The sequence below is a fragment of the Pavona decussata genome, unplaced genomic scaffold, assembly GCF_977016875.1.
Source record: "Pavona decussata unplaced genomic scaffold, jaPavDecu1.1 SCAFFOLD_8, whole genome shotgun sequence".
NCBI classification, from domain to species: Eukaryota; Metazoa; Cnidaria; class Anthozoa; order Scleractinia; family Agariciidae; genus Pavona; species Pavona decussata.
Genome location: NW_028145431.1, coordinates 1,941,755 through 1,967,522, shown reverse-complemented (window position 1 = coordinate 1,967,522; position 25,768 = coordinate 1,941,755). Strand labels below are relative to the sequence as shown.

Below are 25,768 nucleotides of genomic sequence, written 5' to 3'. Positions count from 1 at the left end.
GGTTGGTTGGTTGATTGATTGATTGATTGATTGATTGATTGATTGATTAATTAACTGAAGGATCTACTTTATAAGAGCGAAAGGAGCGGCGAGTGAAACAAGAGTCGGAAAATTAAGGCCGCTGCTCTCGCCCCCACCTCCGTGCTCCGCTTGCTCATCTCACCAATTCACCTATACCCCACTTGAAGGCCTGTTCACAGGGTATAAGGAAATGGGAGATTGCGCGAGGCAAAGAAAGAAACTCCGACCTCGGCGGGAATCCAACCCACGATCTCTGGATTTGATCGTCCGTTGTCATACCGGCTGAGCTATGAGGTCAGATGGGAGCAAGTCATGGGTGATTGTGGTAATTGCGGCAATGTGAATTTGAAGGGTGCAAATGAATATTGTGTCGAAGTTTAGCCGGCTTAAACATACACTGCGCGCAGAGTTAATTCTCTGATCAATCATTTGTGTCCTTAGTGTTAGCGGCACAACATTCATTTGTACCATACAAGTGTCAATAGCGCTTTCTTTTTAAGGACATTAATATACGACTGCCTTACTAAAACTGTAACGAACAGCTATAGTTTCATCACTTTAATTATTTGCTTAGTTCTTAGATGTAAGGTGAAGGTTGATAAAAACTTTGAGTTTCTTTGCTATCACTGTACTTGAGTTTCGTGTACTTTCGGTCCTGTTAAACCTTAGAGTTTCAGCCAACTGTCCCATTTTCAGTTTGCTGTTAACAGGAAAATTCAGTGTCAGAAAATAATCTTGGACTGCGAAATGAAATCATGAAATTTTAAAATCTGGAAGATGTGCCGGGAAGTGATCCGGTTAATTTCCCTATTTGCGAACCTATTATCACAAAATTAGGGTAGCATTTGAAATAAAACAGATCAACTTTGACACCCCAAATCGACTAAAGCACTATTTGGCCAAATCTTTAATTTTCCCTACGTTATCGTTTCTTTGTGATTTTTTCAACGCAGCTGTCAGTATATTACCGTTATGTCACTCCTTTCCTTTCTACCCTATTCATGTTTTCCTTATATCTTTTCTCCCGTCAGTACAGTAGTGTTGCCTTTAAAGAAGTTCAAAAAAGTTCTTCTTCATTATTTTAGTCCTCCCAAAAATCTTTCCTTGTTCTTGTACCTTTGATATTATAGCTCTGCCTTCTTACTTAGCAGTAAAAGTCATTCTTTCTTTTTTGTTATCCTGCATGGACCGCCCAGATTAGCTTTGCTACGTGGGGCGCCAGAAAATTGTACATGTATATAAACATGTAATAAATTCAGTTCAGTTCAGACGAGGTTTATGAGCTGTTTCTACAAGACCAAGCCTCTTGAAGTTTTTTCTAAATTTTTACAACGGTTTAGACATCTCGAAAATTACTTCCAGTCCTGAATGTGAGTGTATAGTCTTGCAGTGAGTCAAGACGTCTTATAACCATTCATAAGAATTTACAAATTCAGACAGTGAGACACACAGCTTGAAAGCACTACGTTTGTAACCGGTATCAACCTCATTATCATCGGAACTGAAAGAAACAATTAAGGTTACCGCGTACCTTCAGGGGTGCCTCCAGTTTAACAGATGTAGTGCCTCTCGGTTATATCACAGATAACCAAAATCCATATCGGATTAAAGCTTATAGAACTGGCTATTCAAAGATTTAATTTTTTTTTTCGTTTTTTTTTTTTTAAGAAAATGAATTCCTGAATTTTCCGCACAGTCGAAACTTCAAGGTCCAGATCGTCGAGCTAAAGCGGCGGTCCAAATCAATGCGATTTTTATATTTTGGAAATTTGTTTGTTTGCTTGTTTTCACGAGGTCATGGAGTCCCAAAGTCTAAAAAAAAAAACGTGTTGGGGATTTTTTTAATTCGATTGCGTTCCTGAAAAGTTACAGAACATTTTTACTTGAACTGCGAGAGTGAAAGCGCGGAAATGGCCCGAGGAAAGAATTTTTAGAACTATCGGATTCCCCGACACGTTTATTATTGACTTCTTATCAGAAAAGGCTAGAGTTGTTTCCACTTTCTCACCCCAAAAAAATTCCTTGTTTTTGGATATTTTCAGCCTGGGCGCCCACAATGCATTGCAATTCAAGATGGCCGCCAGATTGCCCAAAATATCAATTCTCTCATCTGTCACGAGTTCATCTTTTGATTGAACATTTTTGCCTAGTCACCATATGAAAAGCGTTGACGTCTGCAAGGGAGTTTTTCCATAGTAAACGACTCTGTTTATGTTCTTTTTGTCATACTTAATTATAACTGTTAGAAGGTACTGTCCCTGTAGGGAAACTCAGGGAGTCAAAACATAAAATAAGAGGATTTGCATGGCAGAAAACAGTCAAAAAGCATCGCCAAGACATCATTCATAAGGTATGTAAAATTTAAATGCCTGTTTTTTTTTTTTTTTTTTTTTTGCATGTTTACGAATTTATTGAACTCACGATAAAATGCCATACAAAACCTTATTTTGCCTTCAAGGGAACATAGTTTCCTGTGGTATGACGATGCAAGAGCTATTTTTAAACAGTCATTGCTCGAGTGCGCGATGGATAGCCAACGAGGCGAGTAAGCACAGAGTTGGCTATCTCACATCCAAAAAAAACAACACGGACAAATTGATAGATTTTCTAATTTCTATTTTGCGAGAAAGACCAGAAGATGATGCAATGGCCACTGTTTCTCGGGCGTGGTATACCGGGGGTATAATTAACAATTATTCCACGAACGCGCGTTGGATATGAGATGATAAATAGCCAACGAGGCGCGTAGCGCCAAGTTGGCTATAATCATCTCATATCCAGGTAGATAGGTAGGGGGGTAGATGGTTTATTTCAAAATCACATTGCAGCCCAAGGGCTAAATTAAGCAATTTTACAATAAAAGTTTTCAAATTCACAAGTGATCGGATGGTCAGTTGCTTGTTAAAGCATTTTATAAGAGAAATTAAAAGTAACGCTGTTCGACTTTTCGATGTTTCGAACGTCATTATCAAGAATGAAGAAAACGTTTGATGTCGGGGTTGCTAAAAGAGTTGAGTTTAGTTTGAGTTTAGAGTTGAGATTTTTTTTTTGGAGCTAAGACTTTCAAATATCCCTGTCGATGACGCCATTCAGATCTTGGCCGACAAAGCTTTCAACAACAATTGGTTTAGCAACACTTACGATCTCCAACTCGAGAAAGAAGACCTTGTTAAGCTACTCTAGTAGAAGTGTCTGTAAAACGCCAACTTTTTCAGTTCGACGGCGAATTATACGAACAAATCGATGGCGTCGCCATGGGCTCCCCTCTCGGGCCTCTACTTGCAAACACTTTTATGTGTTCACTAGAAGAACTGGGGTATCGAATGGTCTCATTCAATTTAAAAGTGCTCGCAAAATTTGGCCTCTGCTCGAATTGCTCGCACAAAATTACACGGGTGCTCGCTTGCTCGTGCTCGCAAAATTTTTGCAACTGCTTGCATGCTTGAATTCTCGTTAACATGTGCTCGATTGCTCGAAATTTCGTTTATCCTCCTTTGTGGTTATTTTTTATACATATATAAGCGATAAATCAGTTATGATAGGGTTAAAACAAAAAGGTTGAAACATCCTTACCTCTGGCTTCAGTCTTTCTTCAACTGAGTTGCCTGTAACTATTGTTCCGTTTTAGAGGTGTCAGCCAGATTATTAGCTATTACTTGGCGCAAAATATTTTAAATAAAACTATTTTAAATAAAAGAGATTCCTGCTGGCGGAAAATTTACGAAGTACTCGAAGTGTTCGCTGCTCGCCATCTGTATTTTCTAAAGTGCTCGCTGCTCGCAAGAAAAATTTGTCAACTGCTCGTGCTCGCAAAAATAAACACACTCCCCGCAAATGCTCGCAAAGACCATTCGATACCCCTAGAAGAAAAACTCCAAGCGGAAGGTGAAATTCCCAGTTTCTACAAACGCTACGTCGACGACACTTTCGCGATTATGCCAAGCACCGCACAGGTGTATGCTCTCCTTGATGTTCTCAACTCAAAACATCCCGCCCTAAACTTCACTGTGGCAATTGGCTACTAAGAACAAGCTACCCTTCCTTGGCATGAACATCATCAAACAGGAAACCAGCGTCTACAAAAAAGCCAACTAATACCGGGTTTCTTCTTCATTTTGACAGCCTTCATGTCCGCCGACCAATGCTACAAAAAAGGCCTACTAAAAACTGTGCTGAATAGGGCCTATAGGCTATCATCGAACTGGAATTTTTTCACTGACGAATGCGAGGCCTTGAAGATGACGTTCTCAAACCTTCGTTCCCCTCCTAAGTTAATTGACGCCACTATCAACAAATTTGTTACCAGTTGTGTAGCGGACAATGTACAAATTGACAATGCACAAAAGTAACGACAGCCTTTCTTAGGTCATGCCGTCTCCCTTCCTTTCGTTGACCAGAAAACTAGAGCACAAGGAGACTGTTACAAAGTCTTAGCTCCAAAATCGGTGTCGCCCTGCAACCCCTTTTCAGTACTCCGGATGAAAGTCTGCAACATTCTCAAGACTAGAGAGTCAAAACCGAAGATTGTTGACGAACAATGCGTGGTATATCATTACAAATGTGGTCTATGTGAGATGTAATATATCATACACGAGGAAGAGTGTTTCATCAGATATCCAAACACTAAAAACTCTAGGAAGTTTGACCACGTAACACCTTTGCTTCGAGAGCTAAACTGGCTTCCTGTTAAAGAACAATTATTCTATAGAGACTCCGTTTTGACCTTTAAATGTCAGAACGATCTTGCGCCTCAATACTTAACGAGCAAGTTTACCAAGCGCTCAAATATACATACTCGTAACACTCGTACACGGAACTCTTTGCAGATTCCGCTATACAGAACGGCTATAGGCCAGCGCACATTTTCCTATAGAGGGGCCTACATATGGAATAACTTGCATAATGAACTTAGGCAAAGTGCCTCATTGGCATCTTTCAAACGCACCCTGAAAGACACACTATTGAGGCAGACATTTCCTTCATAAGCTTTAAATTTTAGTAAAATACCAGCATAAATTGTGATTTCGAGTTTTTATTGTCATTTTTGCTTTTATAAATTGGAAATAGTTTGTAAATAGTTCCTGAAAAACCTCACGAGGATGTTACTATTAAAGTTATTTATTTATTTACACTGAGAAGTAGGTTGAAAAAACGAGGCGCAGCCGAGTTTTTTTAAACAACTTCGAGGTGTTTGGATATCTGATGAAACACACTTTTGAGTGTTTGATATGGCTTCTCAAATGATCAATAATTCTTGGAGAAATTCAAGGCCAAAGTTGGCAAAATTTTATGGTAATTAGGATCACATATCCAAACCACGGTCAAGGTAGTGATTTTCTTTGTTTTCTCTTGATGGATTATTAATGATTTTGAGAAGGACTATGTCGGTTTTACAAATCGACACCTCTATCAAGGCATTAACGAACATACAAGCTCAAGATCTTCGATTGGGAAACACATGAAACAACATGGGGTCGAGAAATCAACCATCGCAGACAATTTTTCGGTCCTCAAAAAGTGCCCGAATAAATTTGACTACCTTATTTATGAAATGTTATTTATACAAGAGCTCAAACCATCGTTAAACGTTCAATCAGATTCGATAGACCCATTCGGCTAACTTAATGTTGTACCCAATTCAAATCCTTCGGGCATAAAATGTTTTGTTCTAAGTATTTCCATATCATTTAAATGTGAATGCTACATTGTAATGCAAATGCAATAAACAAAGAATCTTAACCCGGGGGATCTGAATTGGGTACAACATTGCGTTAGCCGAATGGGTCTATTCGTGCGAAGGTGTTCTGCTAACTTATTTGCATAAAAATCAAGCACGCAGGAATGCCATCGAATGAGGTTTCATTTATTCAAACTCAACTCTTTTAGCAACCCCGACATCAAACGTTTTCTTCATTCTTGATAATGATGTTTGGAACATCGAAACATCGAACAGCGTTACTTTTCATTTTTCTTATAAATTCATAGGTATATTAAAAAAACAACAACAAAAAAAATAGCAATCGATCTCTTGACAAATCTATTCTAGAGTATTGGCGGGTCATAGCGTAAACAAACGAGTTATTTGCTCTGTTTGTTTTTACACGAGGCAAGGCAACAGGACGATGATTTCTGAGTTTGTGAAAACCGACAAGCGTGAGTGGAATAGTCGTTTTATTAAAACAATCAAGAAATATTGCTAGATTTTGCCGATTTCACTTTGCAAGAACAATTAGAAGACAATTTAATGGTCTCTGTTTCTCGGGCATGGTATAATGCCTCTTATACCATGGCCGCTAAGCCAATCAAATCGCTCGAATTGCATTATACAATGATCCAGGTTTTAATAATGACTGATATCTCATAGCCGCTAAGCCAATCAAATGGCCGTTTTTATACTAGAGGACGCATTATCCGTCTGGACGAACTTGGGCAAACATTTGTTGTTCGTCTGGTTATTCGTTCCTAGTATAAAGACGGGCACAAGACGCATTATCCGTCTGGACGAATTATCTTCCGTTATTCGTCTTGAACGACGCACAACGGAAAATAGTTTGTCCAGACGGATAATGCGTCTTGTGCCCGTCTTTATACTGGAGACGAATAACCAGACGAACAACAAATGTTTGCCCAAGTTCGTCCAGACGGATAATGCGTCCTCTAGTATGGGTCTAGTATAAAAACGGGCTTTGCGTCATCCAATGAACTGTCGACCAAGGGTTTTATTTGACTGCTGCACGGGCATACGTATACGCGCATACTGTCAACCCGGGCCTGCCGTCAATCTGTCATGACCTGGAGTCGTCACGTGGCATACAGGTGACTGGCCTTACGCAGGAGCTTATGGGCTCTTGCCGTACGTCCGTGACTGGACAGCTGTTTGTTCCCTTCCGGTTTTAACACGGTATTGGGGGGGGGGGGGGGGGGGTGGGCCAGAAGGTTTGACTGGGAATCGGTCGATTTTTTTGAAAGTAGCTAATCTTACTGACACAACAAAAGCATGGACAAAATGAATTTTTTTTGTTATAAGTTTTTCTCTAGTATAAATTTTATCAAACGTTTGTTAAAGGGGAAGTCTCATGGGGTTTTTGACCTGTTTGGTTAAAAATGGTGAAATAAGACCTTCACATATCTACAAAACAATTTTAGAACAACGAGAGGAAAGAGATCAACTCAATTCTTGAAAAGGACAACTCGTGATCTGTTCTAGCGCATTTTGAAAACAAAAATGCGAGAACTTGAAAAACGTTAGCCTAACCAGAGGCACTAATCGACAGAGCTATTTTACTAGGGTGATAATTTATAACAAAACTAGACAAATATTTTATGTTCCTGTTGACAGACAAACACTTTTGAGCTTTGAAATGACATCAAATTCGCGTGATACTTCCCCGCTTAATAAAGGACCCCCCCTATACCCCGCCCGGGCTCATCCCTAATTACCACCCTCTCCCGCTCACCGTTTGGATCTGGGTACGAAGACTATGTAAATAACGAGACGGCCCATCGATTCTTTCATTCATCTTTGCTGTCGGCAGCAAGAATGTTTCTGGATAGGAACTGTGTTTCCCCGGTAAGAGTTTTAGCAGATCCGCGTTCGATGCTATAACCAAAAGGTGAGAAATATATTCCGGGTTGCTTAAGGTGGGCTATTTCCATCCGTTCTGGCCAGTGCAGCTGTCAACAAAGTTCTCGTTCACCAGCACAGGTCTTATTTACTTTTTCATAGCCTTTTCAATGAGTTTCTTCCTCATTTTATCGGCGAAAAACCGAACTAACGCCCGGAAAGATCGCCTGAACTTTTAGAAAGTATTACGGTGTTTAAATGTCATTTTAACGAGAAGGAAAAGATGCGCCATCTATGGAATGATTTTCATTGTCGCTGCGCTGATATAGTGAGCGAGTTGCCTCTTTGTTCGTTCATACGTAAGCATATATAAACTGAACTCGCCATTTTTCATAAAAAAAAATTGTCGATAATACGAGGCGAACGTTTTTTCCTGGTTAGTTGCACAGATATTATTTTTTTAACTCATTTCTCCTTTTGTTGGACCTTGGGCCAGTGCTGGTTAGCTAATTTTAAGTTGTGTGCGAAGGTTGTAAAAATTATTAATAACGGACTAAAGTTTACGTTCACGACTGCATGGTCGGTAATAATTTTCATAGAAGGAAAATTTGCTTCGTTTTTGACTCATTACTTCGCAATATCTTTGTTTTATTTATTTGGTACAAGGTCTAACTATAAAAGCCGAAGATCTCTTTAGGTAGAACTTAAATTTCCTTTTTAAGGATTAATATTATCCATGAAAGCGATCGAATTAAATTCATTTCGCATGGAACTTGGAAACAACTTTGTTTGATTAATCGTCTTGGAGTCCTTGAGCATTTATATTAACAAAACGTAGCGGTTAAACTTCTCTGATAAACGCCACTGTTTAATACCTGAGAGGGCCAAATTATTTTAAGGATTGTTTGAAATTTTAGCAGTAAATGTGGCAGATGTCCTAAAAAAATTGATGACAATATCCGGACTCGGATTAAGGGAATTTTATGGATAGGACAGTACCTGCAAAACACCAACGAAAATTTTACTGAGAAATACATACTCACTTCAAGTTTCCCATCTATTTTCTGATTGTTTCAACCTGTTCAACTTAATTTACAATGTGGACAAATTATCAAGGAACAAATTATTAACAACGGCATTCAAGTTGAGAAAGCGAAAATATTCACCATGTGTTCGTGCACGTTCTCGCTAAAACTTTGAATTTTCATGTTGCTGTTCCGTAAGGGACGTGAAAGAAATGAGCTAAATTTTAACAATTGTGCAGAGCCATTGTATTCCTCATTAAATCCTTTGTTTCGAGGTGTTATTGTTCTCATCCCCGCTGTGTTTGAGGTTCCTATTGTTCTTATTAACCTATATACAGGCTTACGTTTTTTTATTCACTAGCAAAGTTATGCGTGGTTCAATTCTACCTGTTACCATCACCCCCCCGGGCACACCCCCGGGCATTTGTGTACTTGACGTCCTATTCCCCACCCCCGGGCACACAGAAAGAGACAATTCCCCACCCCCGGGACCCATGACATGGACTAAAAATAAGCTGCTTCGTTTTGATGATTTATTTCTTTATTTAAACAAAATCAGGAATCTGAAAAATCCTAAACTTTTAGAACAATTAACTCCCTTCCGAAGTAAAGCGAATATTATAAAACTCGACACACACACACACACGCACACACACAAATACACCAGGAGGGCGTTTCAAACAAACTGCCTCGAAAATTGAAATGTATCTCTACAAAACAACTCTTAAATTCCTAGAAACAATATGGAATAACGTCTTTTGTATTTTCAGTGCAAATAAATAAATTATATTGCTTTTCTACAAGAAGATCAAAATGTTTAACTCAGTATATTTACAACATTAAAACTGCGCCTGAAACAAGCCGAAGCGGGTGAATTCCATTAAAACAAAACCGTTATTAATTTTTCTTCTGGAGGAAATCCTTTCCTCTTTTATCTTTTGAACTTAGTTACTTTTTGTTTTCTTTCATCAGGTCTACGTCAGCTCTCTGACTGCAAATTTACGACATGTGAAAAACGAAAAACGTTGCCTTTTCCGCGTGGTTCCAGTAGCCGCCATTGTGTCACCCCATAAGTCCTTGCACGAGTAGTTATTTCGATTTGCCCCGCCCCCTACCCGCGGGCAAGACCGCTTGAGGAAATTCCCGACCCCCGGGCCAGACGGGCTGGGTTTTCCCGGGGGTGTGCCCGGGGGGGGGATGGTAACAGGTAGAATTGAACCACGCATTATACCCTCCTCAGGACTCTATATACAAATGTTCCCAGCAGCCCAATGAGGGTATTAGAAAAGTGCAATAGGGATTTTGTCTGAATGAAACATTTGGAAACAATTTATTGTAATCTTTATCATCATTAGATAACAAAATAGTCTTGAAACCACTTTCTAGTGATTTCGACTATTAATTTCCAAAAATTACGAACATTAGAAATGTTGTCTTTTACATTCCATATACAGCTGTTTCAGTTAACAATTTGTTGGATCAAAGCTTAGAGACATGTTCAAAGAGGTTGCCACGTCATCCATTTGATATCCTAACAAAGTTGTTCCTTTCCCAAGTGCCTGATTAACCGCAGAGATATAATAAATATCTTACTAACCTCGTTTTCTCAGTCCATATGGTAAGATATAGATCCTCGCTTTTTCCCATTGATTTATGCCCTTCACGCTTGGGCCAAAAATCAATGGGAAAAAACTTGGTCTGTAACTTACAATATCAACCTTGAACTCGGTTAGTAGGAGGTATGTATAAGGGGCCAATTACAGGAATCAGGGTCAGGCCTAGTTACTGTACATGCTGTGATTCAATTTAGCAACTGGTCCTCCTGTCAGCACCCCCATTCTAATAAGCGCTCCCCCTCCCCCTCCCTCTGGATTAGAAATGTTTTATTAAAACAACATCTTAGGCCAACATTTGAGGTTTCAGGCTAATTGGGCCAGCCTGGCTCATGCAATTTGGCCCATAAAACCAGGGGTGCGTTCGATTGACCTTATTCTGGAATAAGAATACATTCCGGATTATTCCAGAATAGCCATTCCATCCTTTCGTCAATAAAACGATTATTCCGCTTCTGGAATAATGCCCGCGACATAACACGCAGACAGCGGTTTTCCGAAGGAAAATACAAATTTCCGTAACATCATGAACAGCAACATGGCGGCGACATTGAAGGTCATTGTTGCAGGTTTTGCAACTTTTGTTGAAGAATTTCTCGAGGAGGAATCTGTACAAGAGGAAGAAGATGTCTTAGAAGAGTTTCTGCCCCTGTTTTATGCAAATAACTTGTTGTCAGAGTGGCGTAAAGCGGTTCGCATCAAAGGTTATGCGGAAACTGTTGTTCCCAATTATAATTTGTCAGAGTTTCGCAGCCATTTTCGCATTTCGGCGGACACATTTGAACAGCTTTCGTTGCCAGTTTGACTGTTATGATCTTCGCATCTGCGAAAGGCAAGGGTGAGAGTTTTCCATTTGCCTTCGCACTGGTCAGCCCGCGGCGAAATATTTCGACCACTCTTGACACTCTCCGCTTGCATTATCGCCGCAATCACTTCCCAGACTTGTTTCTTCTTGTAGTTAACATTTTGAAACACCTCTTTCTTTTCTTCGTACAAAGAAATGCGGAGAAGGGTCTCTTCCCGACTCTAGGAGTATCCTTTTTTGAGTAAAATTTCGTTTTGCTCGCACGCAGCGGAAGCCATTTTGTTTGTTGATTTGAAAAAAACCGTGAAGCATGACGTCATTATTCCAGATTATTCCAAATATTCTGCTCTCTGGAGCAGAATGTGTGGAATACATTCCATGTACTCCGGAATTGGAATAGCGTTTCAATCAAACGGTTGTTCGGGTTTATTCCTATTATTTTTATTCCGGAATAGTGTCAATTGAACGCACCCCAAGTTTAAAATGTTGTTCACTATCAATCTCAAGCTTTGGAATGAAAGAGTTAATAAAATTAATGTTTATTTTTCTTATGTTAGTGGTTTTAGGTTTGTTGTATCATCATTGAAAATGACAGCTGCGGAGGAGAGCGCTGCAAAATCTTCTGCAGCAATTCACAAAGTTAAAGTTGTATCGCCGTTCATCTCTGATGCTGGGGCAACAACATCACATGATGAGGAAGAGCAACAGGTTAGATTAGTAAATGCAGGGCTGTGTCTATCAATAACTTTTGGTAAAGCTGTAAAACTTAACCATTGTAGCTAAAAGGACATTATACTGTAGGTGAATTATCAGTACTGTTGTGTGCAATTTGCCATCATGTTGATGAAGGTGGGGAAACTACTTGAAATTAAACTGTAGACATCAGACCGAGCTCTAGTCAGTGGTAGCTTTTATCCTATTAAAACCACTGGGAATACAGTGTTTTCTGCAAAGGCAGAGGTTTCTTGTTTGCATGCCAGCACACTGGACAACCAAGAAACCTCTGACTGCATCTGCTCTGTCATACACAAAGAAAGTTTGGGTTGGCTGGTTTCTTTTGTATAATTGTCTACTGCATTCAAGGTGTTGCCTAGAATTTTTTGGTGTTGTTTTTCTCAAAGCCAAGCACAAACTAGCAGAAAAAAAACTAAGAACAATTTTCTGTGGACAAACTGGAGGCCACGTGCAAAATTTTGTCTGGTTTTGAGCAAAATATAAAAAAAAACTATCAATGAAAAACGTTGCTTTGGATGTTTTTTCCAGTCTGTTCTTCATTTGTAAATTGAACTTTTAACTTAGAGTTGTAATTCATTCTATCATTAATTCCTCCTCAGGGGGGGAGCAGGGGTGGTGCAGTGGTGTGACCTGGGTTTGATTCCCAGCCTTGACACCATATGTTGGTTCAGTTTATAATATTGTTGGTTTCAGTTCCTGCTTCAAGGGTTCTCTCCCCAAGTTCTACAGTTTTCCTCCCTCCAAAAAAACCAACACTTCCAAATTCAAATTTCACTCTTGAGCGAGTTAGCTTGGTACCACCCTGGCTAAATATTGTTAAATATTGCTTTTGCCAAGCCTCCAAATTTACTCTGCAGTAACTTTTGTGTCATTGATGTTGTAAAATGCTGTGTCATTTCTGTCATTCATAAGGAACACCTTGATAACAAGGATGTTCTTTTTAGGATTTTGGATACAAGCAATATAAACATCCTGGTCAACTATATTGTCGTTGAAAGTAAATACTTTATTTACCACTGTAAGTTAAATAAGGGCTCTCTATCCTTAAGACTGTTGGTCTATAAATTTAGAAAAACGTTTCAAACCGAACGTTTTGTTGTGACAAAAACATAATAAACTCGATTTCCATGACAAAAAAATGGATTCAAACCCTTGCTCCCTTTAATACAAAAGTAGCCATTATCCTAACCTTCTTTTCTTTTCTCATATTCCTGTTCATTATACTCAAATTAGTTATATAATTCTTGGTTGTTGTGTTGTGAAATACAGTGTAGCTTCCCTGTAGTTTGTAATTAAAGGTGATTTGTGTAAGCATCGTAATGTCTGTCCGTATTTTTCTGTATGGTCTTGTATTATAAACGTCTTTAAAAAACTAAAAAAATAAATAAATAAATAAAATACAAAAAAAAAAAAAAGAAATGTCAGTGATACCATCTGCTCAACTCACAAGTTGCCATCTGCTATGAGAGGATTTTGTGGACTCAAATTGCAATGAATTCTTAGTGTTGGTGTCTTTTTTTCCTTTGATGTAAACTGTAGTACATGTAGTCCCATAGGGGTTAACTCACCCAACATTTTTTGATTGAAAGTTGTCAGGAGTTTAAGGGCAAATACTCATTTGGTACTGACAGTAGCTCCAATTTAACCCTTTAACCCGTAATATCAAAGACCAAATTCTCCTATCTTGTCCCCATACTTTTCTTATAAAAGTATTTACTGTGGAGAAGTTATTAAAATATCAAGACAATTCACCTTGGGTGATCATATCCTTAATTTTCATGACCTCAGGGGTTGAACAAGTGTTGATATTAGTGCTTACAGGGTCATTATTTAAGACCATTTTGTCATTCCTAATCTTACTATGTAATATTGCTACAGTAAAGTAAACTTTTAAATATACACAATTAGATTTAAAGCTAGAAGCCTGTGGGGCCATGTAATCAAACAAATTTTTTAAACAGAACAGAAACTCTTTAAAAATCCCAACTGGCAGGAAGGCTTACAAAGCGTGGCCGAGGATTTGAACAGGGTACAAATAATAATATTAATTTTATTACCTGATATTGCGCAAATTAACACACTAATACATTATCAAATGCGCATCACAATAAGACTATAACTACCAATACTAACGAAACATATTTGAATATAACGAATAATTACATGAATCTATCTTAGGAAAAATAACCACTCGACCACGTCGCCAGTTGATAACAACCATTCATTGATAACTAAGCACCGAAAACATTTCTTCTTAAATAAACAACAGTATAACATTTGGTTGAATTTGTTTTATTGCCAGGGTCCACAGACCAGTTCTGCCAGTAGGCAACAGCGACAACAGCGAGTCTACAACATGATGAAAGATCTTCAGCAGAAGCACTTAGCCACAATGATGCAGGGTGAAATAAGTGAACGCGAGAGTACCGATATGCAGGAGTCTCAGAACATTTGCCGCATATGCCATTCATTGGGTGACGAACCTCTTATAACACCGTGCCATTGTTCTGGCTCTGCTAAGCATGTGCATGCAACATGCCTGTTAACATGGTTTAAGAAAGCTGTGAAGAACACCTGTGAGCTCTGTCGACACAAGGTTGCTATCAAGAAAAAGGGGAAGCCATATTCAGAGGTACGAACATTCAGTTCAGCTAGTAATCCCACACAGTACTTTTCTTGAGTCAAATTCATCAGATTGCCAAAGATCACAAAAGATAGCCCAAGAGTTTCTAGAGAAAAATGTTAATTAACTATGGCCAAATGACTTGCTCTACCCTCTAAGGGACAATTTTTAGCTGTCAAAATTGGATCAACTTTACATTGTGTTTCAACAGTAACTGTTAAAGAATCTTTCCACCTAGGTAGGTTAAATAATTATTGTTTCAGACTAGTTTATTATCAACTGTCTGAAAGGGATTTAAGTTTCGCGCGTGGTTGAAAAATTGTGGCATGTCTGCTTGGCAAGATCAGTGCATACATCTCTTTTTAGAGGAGGAAAAGCTTGGATTAAAGGTTCAGCCTGCTATGATTTTATTCAATAATAATGATCTCTATTTACTCTCAGTCAGTGTTTATAGCAGAAGGTGCTGGTGCATCCAAGCATTAAATCTTCGCCAACAAAATTATTAGGAAAGGAAAGTTTTGACACTAGGGGTGCTTACCATTTACATAGATACCCAGAAATTCCAGTGGGAAAATCAAATGGTATGCATCATTCCATTTGGAGTACTTCTGAAATAATTATTATGGGCTACTGGTCAAAGTGATGCATTTTAATTACTCATTTTGGGATTTACAGTTGATGTTCTTACATTTTGCATGTTATCCATCTTCTGTTAAGACAAGCTCAATCATTTCGTATTTATGCCAAAAATTTCCATCCAGGTGGTTTGCATAAATGGTAATTAGCACCCCAGATCTCAGTTTTACACAGCGGTGAAAGACAACTTAGAAATATGTTTTATTTTAAATGCTTCTCTAACTTACAACATTTTATTGTTGCCTTTTAGTGGCGTAAGCCAGAGGACAAGCCTATACCACTGATCTGGTTTACAGTTTTTCTTCTTGGTCTCTTCCTCAATGTGTTCTCCATCGGCATAAATGCTTCGGAACTTTGCAGTAGCACAGCATGTGTGATTTTTTATGTAGTAAATGGATTTGGGGTAATTCTGGATTCCGCATTTCTCTATTTTTGGTGGACAAAATGTTTATTTTACTGGCGCAAATGGTGTGCCTTAAACCAGGATTGGTCCATTGTGCTCGGCCCTGGCCAGTTAGCGCCACAGAGATCCAACCAAGAGGAACGAAGCAATGATAGGACTACATCGTGCATACAAATGCCGCATATAGTATGATAAAGGAAGTATTGAGATAGTATAATTTACTATTTAAATAATATAAACATTTTAAAAGAAAAATTAACGAAAAAACATTACATGACGTTTTGATGACTTCATGTCATCATTATCAAAATGCTGTACAGCATTTGATAATGATGACATGAAGTCATTGAAACGTCATGTAACGTTTTTTCGTTAATTTTTCTTTTAAAATGTTTCTCAAAATCAATCTTGATAAAAAATAATATAAGATTATATAATTTATAGATATATTTAATACTTTTTATTATTTTAAAAGTAGCTATTTAATTGACTCTGATCAATATAATTTATTCATAGTGGTATAAAATAATTATTATCCGGCGAAATGTGGAATATGGCCTGGTACTTATGGCCGAGCTGGCTAAAATCATGTGATATTCCACAAGATTAGGCAGGACAATGATACTGTTGTATTCAACACATTGATAGCAAAGCAAGTTTTATTGTAGAAAAGCTGGAGATGGTCTTTATTTGTTAAATTCGTCTCCCTGAACACAAAACTATGTATACCGCAGAATATCTGTTGTGTACAGGTGGCGAATATTGAGCAAACCATGACGACATTTGGACAGTGTTACAATGCGTTGTGTAATATTATGGTGACTATTATTAAAAACTGGATCATTGTATAATGCAATATTCCAGGGCCGGATTTGATTGGCCTAGTGACCATGGTATATTAGCCATTATACCATGGCCAAGAAATAGCGACCATGAAATTGTCTTTCGCTTTTTCTTGCAAAACGAAATCAGCAAGATCTAGCAATATTTCTTGATTGTTTTTAATGAAATAATTATTCCACGAGCGCTTGTTGGATATGAGATGATTATAGCCAACTCGGCGCTATGCGCCTCGTTAGAAGAAGAAGAGAAGGGGGAAAAACTTTTCGTTTGTTTTACATGCAGAAATTTCGGCTAAAGTGGTTACCAAGTGGAGAAGGAAAAGAAGAATAACTGTCGGCCTTGAGCAGCTGAACGCCCAGCTGCCGCCATGTTTGTTCTTTCTGTCCCTAGTACTAGGATCTTCCGAGCGAAAGTAGTTTACATAGGGCTAGGATCTTATCTCTCAGCTAGGAAGTTCCTATCTCTAGGAAGATCCTAGCGCTAGGGCCAAGTTCAACTTTTTGCATGTAAACTGAATAGAGAAAACATATGGCGCTAGGATGATCCCTCCTCTAGGACCTTCCTAGTGCTAGGATCTTCCTCCCTCCATGTAAACACCCCCTTTCACGGCAACTCATATCCACTGCGCGCTCGCGGAATAATTGTTAAATGTAATTATACCAGTTATTGGCAGAGCTGTTGCAATGGCCTCCTGTAACATAACACTGGGGTTTCACTAAACGGGTTTTCATTTTTGCGACCAGCAAATGAGCACAAACAAAGCTAGCTGGATGCAGCTGTAATCTTAGTTGAGAAGATCGCTGGTGTACAGAGATAAAACGAAGTGGATTAATAAATCCGTTTACGAAACAATACTCCTTGGTGTTGAAGATAAATCTTCCTGATGTTTGTGGACATTTTACGCATTGCTTGCATTTTTCCGCATCCTTGTGGGGCTTGGAAAAATGCTACGCAACGCGTTTTATTTGTTAAATCACTATTAAAATTAGTTGTTTTATGTGCTTTGGTATAGTAGTTTATGTATTTTAAAAGCGGGTTTTACTTGACTGGAAATTAATACTAGCAATAATATTATTACTGCCTATATATGGCGAACAAACCCCTAATCAAGCGTGACTTCTTTACGTAAGCTTTGTTTTCCCGCGCTTTGCACCGGTTGCAAGTTTTCTCATGTTTGGCACCCGGTGCATGCTTTCCCGCGTTTAGCATTGGTGTCATGTTTTCCGGTGCTTGTTTTCCCGCGTTTAGTACCAGTCGTGACAATGCAGGTTTTTTTCTTCACGTTCTGATTGGGACAGCGCGTTATTATATGATTGGCCAGATGTGACCACTTCGGTTTTGGTTTCATTACAGTCATTTAAACTTGACTTCACGATGTCTTATACGTTCAGTGTAGAGCACATGTAAATAAAGAATGAATATTTATTTATTGGTAAGTTATTGGGGAATTAAATTCCGTGAAAAAACGACCATGCTAAATGGACTTTGTAAATGCGGTTCTTGTGAAACTTTTAAAAGAATAAAACAAAATGATGAAACTGTACAAGTCTGATTCTTCTTTAAAAGGTGTAAAAAAATTGCGTGCAGTCAACTTGACACAAGAGAACTCATAAATGGAAAGAAGGAATTAAATGAGTAGCAATTTCTTCAGAACCAGAGTTGAACGTTTGCCAAGTTTTATTTGCATAAATCAACACATTTCCTTGTGTACAATCATTACCAACGAGATCAATGCGAACTTCTCGAAACAGTCATGCAATGCCTGGTATTTGTATTCGATATAGTGTGAAAATTCTTTTTCTAGGTTTCCTTAGCTTAATAACGTAATTAGCATGCCGTGTTCAGACCTGACCGTAAGGCTGAATTCCCGAAGGCGCGCTCTATTAAAGTCCTTGTCTCCTAATTTTTTAATTTGTTAAGTTTAAAAAGTACTTTTGCCAGAATTCAGGGACCGTTCATTTTTTATGAGCATGGGGGGGCTGGTGGGATTTAGGGGGGGGCCACGAAAAAAAAAAATGGCACTAAAGGGGGGGGCTACCAAAAAAAAATGAGTGAAAGAGGGGGGGGTCACCAGAAATAATTGGCTAGTAGGGGAAATTGAAAGTGGCTCAACACAGAAACAGATGAAGAAATTGAATATTATTTCAATTTTATTTAATGCGATTTTCCTAACCACTTTTAATTTGTTTTACATACTGAGGTCGAAATCTGCATTTTATATTAACAACAACTGAGGAAATGAAGCATATCTGTTGGAAAAGCAATGATGAATATAAACTGAGGTAGACACCTATGTTTGTACAAGTTCAAATTAATATAAAAACGTATCAGTCTCACTATTGAATCATCCTTGGGGGAGTAGTTTTCTACAAAGTGGTTGTACTCTGAACTATATCAATAGATTGTTTAATGTTCTTTTTAATAGTACTCACTTTTATAAAGACTGTTGATTAGTAAATTATTTGAACCCAGGAGTATCAGTAGACTCAGTAGTATGCCTAGTGTGAACATCCAGATTAGTTTTAATAATAGAACTGTTGTTGGTGACTTCAGTTGACGGTAAATCTGAGCCGTAAGCCATCTTCAGAAAAGCTTGTAACTGTCATTTTTAATAGCAGTACTTTATTATCTAGGCGCGTAGGAGGGGGGGTTCGAGGGGTTCGAACGAACCCCCTTTACAGATCAGTAATGGCGGAAGAGAAAGCACTTAATGAGGAGGTTGAACAATTACATGAGGTGTACCATGCGAGAGAGTAGAATGTCTGCCCTGGTTCTAATGCATGTCAAATATGATATGCCTGTCAATTTTGACGAGATAGTCAATTTGTTCGAAGGCCTACACCCGAGAATGATGCAGTTTACCAGCTTGGTGTATGACTATCAGTAGATCGAATAGCTATCAGAACTCGACAGGGCGCGGAATGTACATTGAACTTTCTTGTTTAAGTTGAAACAATTATGCCGTAGGAATGATGTATGTAGCTCAAAAAGCTGCTGTAAAACAAATTGGTGATTTGCCTAAAATGGGTCTCAAAATGCAGGAAATGAGGTTTCTGGGAACCTAGATTTTCAAAAATTAGGGACTAGGGACCCCCCTAGTAAGCAAGATTTGGGGCTCAACGAACACCCCTATCTAACCCTTACCTACGCGACTGATATCTGTGCGTCCGCTGTTTTTTTCTGTTTAATATGACTCGTAATCGTTGATTGGTATGCTTCGATCCGTATTTTGTTAGTCAGATCCGTACGTGTATTAATTGTTTCTACTCGAAGGGGAGTAATTTCACGTTAACCATTTGCTTGATTAATTTTTATAGTTTCTTTGAGAATCTAAATGGAAATTTAGGGTTTGTCGTTGCCGTAAACGTGTTGCTATCTATAAAACGTTTTTTTAAACAAGAGAAATCTTTACCTAAGTAGAGAACGGTTACTTGTTAATAGTACTGTAAAGAAATCACAGTAACAATTACGTTTATCTTTGATATAAACAGTACATAAGCGTTTTGTTAAAGTTAGGAGTATGATTTGTTTCTGATTGGGCGGAAGGGGGGGGGGGGTCATCAGAAAAAAATAGTTCTGCTAGGGGGGGGGCCATGTGGAAAAAAATTGCATGCTAGGGGGGGGTCATACAGTTTCGTAGTGGCAATTAACCAAATCCCACCAGCCCCCCCATGCTCATAAAAAATGAACGGTCCCTCAAGTCACGTCATATATGCGGCGTACTTCATTATGTATCTCCAGGCTGAGTTGACTTATAAATATATGTATCTACAGTATACTATTCTCAGAAAAGGTTGAAGTCCTCTCTTTTCTTTTGCTCTACTTTAAAGATTCTTCAAGATTCATTCTCATTTACATTAAATCATAAAAGTATCACTTGTTTAAAGAAAAACTGAGTAACTATTCTTAGTAAAGTTTAATTTAAGGTTGTCAGAGGCGTATGAATTAGTTTACGGAAATGACTTTACTTTTTGTGCACTTAAACACTTAGGTTCTTTTAAAAACTCGATGAATTAATTAATTATTGACACCATATTTTACACTAACTCATCTGTTAAACTTTCACCGAGCCTGGAAAACGATCCGAACTTTCTACAAATTTCCAGCTTCCGTGAGCGTGGTTTACCGCCGTCGACCAAACCGGTTTTTCAAGTGGAGTTTGATTCAACGTGTTGCCAGGCAACAGAAAACTCACTGCTAGGTTTCAGAAACATGCATTTGTTTTGGCAGCATAACTATCGTGATAGGCTTTCCTTCGTGTTCGAATTTTTGACAACGTTACTAATGACTATAATTACAATATTCAACAATGTTCATCAGAATAATTAATCAAGGGAAGCTAAACAACTGAACACGCACATATAAAGTAAACGAAGGGAAGCTAAACAACTAAACACGCACATAAAGTAAACGATCAAACTGAAGTCTTTATACCACTGAGTTCTTTGCACCGTTCTTGCTAATAAATAGGGTTGAAACAGCCTGTGAGTGTGGCTGGTGAAAGTTCGTGCCTGCACGGTTCTCTAACCGTAGACACCTTCCTTTGTCGCTCAATAGGCGCCTTGTCGGGTTTGTGAGGCGGTACACTGCGAGATGGCAACGGCATCCTGAAGAAGCAGGCTCCACGGAAGATTTCGGCTTGTTCGCTTTTTGGCAAATCCTTGACCAGTTTGACTGTTTTTTGCCACCGACAAAATTCCCTTGTGATAGTGGGTGCCTCACCGGCTACAGTGACCCTTCTTTGCAAGCGCCTTCTTCCTGTATCTCCCTCGTTATGAATTCCACTCCATTTCCCAGCATCAGTACCTTCTCTGACTTTTTCGCTGCCTTCGTCTATATCTTGTGTTAGCAATTTCCTCTCTTGTGGCTGGAAAAGCGCTAGCTTCGAGGACGCGGAACACAGTGAAAGGCTTCTAGAATACTTTGGCTTGCCCGCTGGATCGCTGTTGCTAGCCTTGGAGCGGTTACCTTCTTCTTCTTTCTCAGCCCAAGCATGGAAGATTCCTGCAGGTCTCACTGGCTTGGCGCTCCCATCCAGCGTTAAACTCTTTGGAGGCGCATTTTCAGATTTGCTGCGGCCTCTCTTTGGTTTGGAAGCTCTAGCTGATGCGACGCTTTCTTTCTCGTCACTTAAATTTTCTTCAGAGAGGATAAGTACCTTGTCCGACAAGCTCCGGTGATAGTTCGGCCGTGCAGTTGCGCAATCGCTTCGTCCGAAATTCTTCGGCAAGGAAGTACTTTCCTTGTACACGTGGGACGACTGTTGTTTTCGCTCGCCAGTCAGACGTGGCAAGGAACAAACACTGCTTTGCGCGCTTTTCAGCCGCGGACGGCACTGCTCTCCGTTTTTTGCATCGTAGTATTTCGCAATGTACAAATGCTGGATGGCGAAGTTGGTCATTTTTTCCGCTGATTCTCGAAGAATCTTATGTTTCATCTTATCGATTTCGTCCAACTTTTTGCATAGCGATTTCTCCTCAGCGGGGTTCTTGCTGAGCAGAGCAATAGACAAATTATTGGTCTTCTTCATCGTGTTTGCCCATTCAGTTTTGTCGATAGCCTAGATAACGATCCTTGCTAAGACTCTGCAAGGCTCAAACTGGACAGATTTAAGCTCATCAGTTAATTAAGGACCATTCGACTGTTTGAGCACCAAGGTATTCCAATAAGCGAGTTCTTCTGTTCGAGTTTGTTTGTTTACTTTGTCGGGCTTAACTTAATTCTTATTTGTACAGTACTTTTTCCTGTTTTCTTTGTTGAAAACTGGATCGAGGTTCATGTAACATGTTCCAGAGAAAAAAGTAATGTTGATCTTTTTCATGATTTACTTCATACCGTCGGCTAATTTCATTGGCTCTCCAAAAGTGATAAGTAAAAAGCCAAATCCTGCGTTTCGAAATTTCAAGAGACAAACAGCACGTCACGTGCACGAACTGCAATTCCAGCAATGTAGTTCATGAATCAAAGATTCTGGTCATCTTTTTTTCAACTGATTTTGCTCATTTGACACCGCAAACTTTATAATTGCCAAATTGATCAATCTCTGGTATGGCAGGTGATTGTAATGAGTTCCGACAGTCCGTACACGTGAGTAAGGCACCTGCCCGCCCTCTGTTATTTTAGACTTACGTAATAGATGTCGACATGTTATGTAATCGGATAATCATGTGCCCAGATTTCTCCCGAACATAGTTTGAAAACAAGAATGAAACCACATTCTGTTGTAAAGGGGCGGGGGGGGGGGGGGGGGAGAAAAAGAATGAAGGCGAAACTGGAGTAACTGCGTGCATTCGGCAAAGTCCGTACCACTGCTCTTGGTCCAGACCTACAGCAGAATGTGACTGTATAAACAGTACATCTTTACCAGGAGCCCGGGCAACCTCGTTCCCAGGGTCTCTCCACTTCACGTCCCAGGGACGTGAAGAGGAGAGACCCTGGGAACGAGGTTGGAGCCCGGGGGGCCTCTCATTTGAAAGGGGCGGGGATGCTCATCGTCTTGTCTCGCTCGTTGGCTGCCTGGCTCCGCTAGCCCTTATGGTTATTCCAGGCAGCCAGCACTCCAATTATTTTTTAATATTTTCTTTGTTGTAATTTTATTTTTGAGCAAGAGTGAGTACAAATAAAGATTGATCAGAAAACTTTTGAATGCAGAGGTCCACACAACGCGGGAATTAAACTTGTTGGTAATTTTGCCGGATCTCTCTTGTGAAAGACCTCGTGTCAGGCGTCACTTGAACGTGAAAATACAAAACTGAATGCAAGGCTGGCACTACGGCAAAGGGCAGATTTATTAGTGGCCAATATTTCGACTCTGGCCCTGAGGAAGACTAATTCTATTAGTCGAAATATTGGCCACTAATAAATCTGCCCTTTGCCGTAGTGCCAGCCTTGCATTCAGTTTTGTAAAGATTGATTGATTGATTGATTGATTGATTGATTGATTGATTGATTGATTGATTGATTGATTGATTGATAGGGGTGTAAATTTCGGATTTTGGTCTCCTAGGGTGTTCAGGGTAAAACGCCATTATATTTGGCCGTGAAGGTCTCGTTTAGGGTTGCACGCGAAAAGTTAATGTATTTTTTATTTGTCTGTGTTCTAAAATGGTCTCTTTTAGGGGGTCAAAAAAGTTTGGGCCATGCACAGATTGGTCTCCTTTAGTGGTTTAATTTAAAACTTCCGACGAGCGTCCCCACCCCTTTCATATGAGATTCTCGCGAAATGTCTAAATTCCGGCATGTCAGCGTGAGAATATTTATATGCATACTTTAATAGTTGCCAGATATTGATTAGCGAGGCTCGTGTTGGAGTCCGAATTCGAGGGAAATTCAATCTAATAAAAGGTAAATGGGGTCTGTGAAAACGCCGTGATACTACTATATAACAGTGGAACACTCCGGGGGGAGAGGGCTTGGACGGGTTGGGGGGAGGGGGTCAGGGTTACAGTGTCAAATTCGATGAGAGATTCCGCCCCGAGAGTCAACCGCCTTCCTTTTACCCTTGATGGTACCCTTTTCGTATACACATAAACAAAAATTGTATCCTTAATCGCTTTTGTTTTGCCTTTTTTTCGTATCAGATTACAGACCGAATTGGATTCCGTCATTATCAGTTTATCCGCAGGTATCTTTAGTTAATTAATTATAACTAATGCAATTCAAATTTCTTCTCATCTTGTCTTCTCATGCACAGACACTATATCGTACAATGTTCCGAAATGCAAAATCTTACGTCAAACTACACATTTTGTTATTTTACAATCCATAACTTTCAAGTCTAGTCCAGTCCAGTTGACTCCTGTCCAAATTTACGCCTGACTTGACTGTGAGCCGTCATGTCGCTGGCGCCCGCCTTACGTAGCCACAGGCTGCTTGATATATACACGAGTTGGCCGTAAAGAATGGCATTAACTCGCCGTTTTAAAAAGTATCAACGACTTTCGTTCTGCTTTGTAGGAATAGTAGTATTTTTATTTTTCATCAAAAGTTTTTGGAATCATTTTTCACCAAAGAACGAACGAATCGATCTGAGAAATCATGGGAAGACTTTGCCCATCATCTCGCCGATGATCGAACCTCAAGATCGCTTCCAACAAAATGTGTTCTTATTAGTGATTGTTTCATCTTCTCCGAATAAACAAGAAAACGCGGAGAGGAGGAAAATGCTACGCAGGACATGGGGAAACGTTAATGGAGCTCATATACCCATCGATCTTAAGTGGAAAGTCGTGTTCATGATGGGAAAACCACAAAATCATGAAATGAATCGTGCTGTAACTGCGGAACACAACGAACATGGCGACTTGCTTATTGGTGATTACAAGGATGAATACCGAAATATTACGACAAAACTTCTCATGGCATTTAACTGGGCTTCGAAAATCAAGTGCTCTTATATTTTGAAAACGGATGACGATGTTTACATCGATATTCCCAGGTTATTTGCGTGGTTAAAAGCACAAGGTGACAAGGATTCTCTGTATGGAGGCATTCTTTACAATGGAGTTGTGGTTAGAGATAAAACGCATCGACATTATGTTAGCCCTGACGATCTATCCTTGGATTACTATCCCACCTTTTGCAAGGGCTCAATGTATGTGCTGTCATGGACTCTGGTTCCTCGGATGGTGGATTTATCAAAAGAGATAAAAAGAATAGGCCCTGATGATGCATATGTTGGGCTCCTGGCGCACCAGCTTGGAGTTAAGCCAGTAAGAATACAAGAATTTCTTCAAACAAGCTACATACATTGGTTCATCGGCTTTATTAGCACTTGCCAGTTTCAGACAATTATGGGGATCGGCGATTCTCTCACCCCTGATCAAGTGTATTACATTCATCAACTGAAACAAACAGTTTTGAATAGTAAAATATACCCTTTTGTATGCGTATCACTGCACATGAAGTTTTGGCTTCTTTTATTTTTCCTTTTTACACTCCTGGTGATATTTGTCTACAGAAGAAAATGGAGGCTAGAATAAATTGAGAAAGAGAGTCAGTTGTGTGATCTTGAGTTGAGGTATGAGAAATATCAGTAGCCTGTGTACAGCTGACCCCTCCCCTCAGAAAAAATCCTGAGGGGAGGGGGTGGCTGTACACAGGCTAAAATATCAGGTATGAGATAGGTTTGGTATGAAGGTATGAGAAATATCAATCATGAAGAGATGGAACAAATGGGGGGGGGGGGGTGGGGGGGGAGGGTGTCAATGTGTCCCCTGCAGCTAAGATGTGAAGACATTGTTCCCTTCAGAAGCAGCCCATAGCATCAAGTTGTTCCACACTATTGAAACAGCGGGTGTAATTATGAACAGATGTTGTCCCAAGTTACACATTTGGAGAAAGATACTTGCTAGGCCCAGCCATATTCATTTTGTTTCAGTTGTTCTATGCTTTTACTTATTTAGTTATGTTTTGCCATACTTTAAAATACAGATAATAGCATTCAGTTGGCTGGAATAAGGGCAGATTGTCCAAACAATGACCATTTGGCCAGGAAAGAA

General features: G+C 39.3%; 2 protein-coding genes across 3 annotated transcripts; both read left to right on the top strand.

Annotated features, from left to right (window-relative positions):
- Nucleotides 1-2,224: 2,224 nt before the first annotated feature.
- On the top strand, nt 2,225-17,814 carry LOC146488849 (uncharacterized). Of its 2 annotated transcripts, none has more exons than XM_085114259.1 (4): nt 2,225-2,371; nt 11,586-11,736; nt 14,066-14,395; nt 15,273-17,814. In XM_085114259.1, the coding sequence occupies exons 2-4, from the start codon at nt 11,617-11,619 to the stop codon at nt 15,615-15,617; spliced, it is 795 nt and encodes a 264-aa protein (XP_084970385.1). In that variant the 5' UTR covers nt 2,225-2,371; nt 11,586-11,616; the 3' UTR covers nt 15,618-17,814. The 2 variants fall into 2 exon arrangements, with proteins under 2 accessions (XP_084970385.1, XP_084970380.1); XM_085114254.1 differs by lacking the exon at nt 2,225-2,371 and adding an exon at nt 7,482-7,634.
- A 6,280-nt stretch (nt 17,815-24,094) lies between these two features.
- Nucleotides 24,095-25,263, top strand: LOC146488848 (beta-1,3-galactosyltransferase 1-like). The gene has a single exon (XM_085112471.1). It carries the CDS (start codon nt 24,170-24,172, stop codon nt 25,247-25,249), a length of 1,080 nt encoding a protein of 359 aa, XP_084968597.1. The 5' UTR covers nt 24,095-24,169; the 3' UTR covers nt 25,250-25,263.
- Nucleotides 25,264-25,768: the final 505 nt, after the last annotated feature.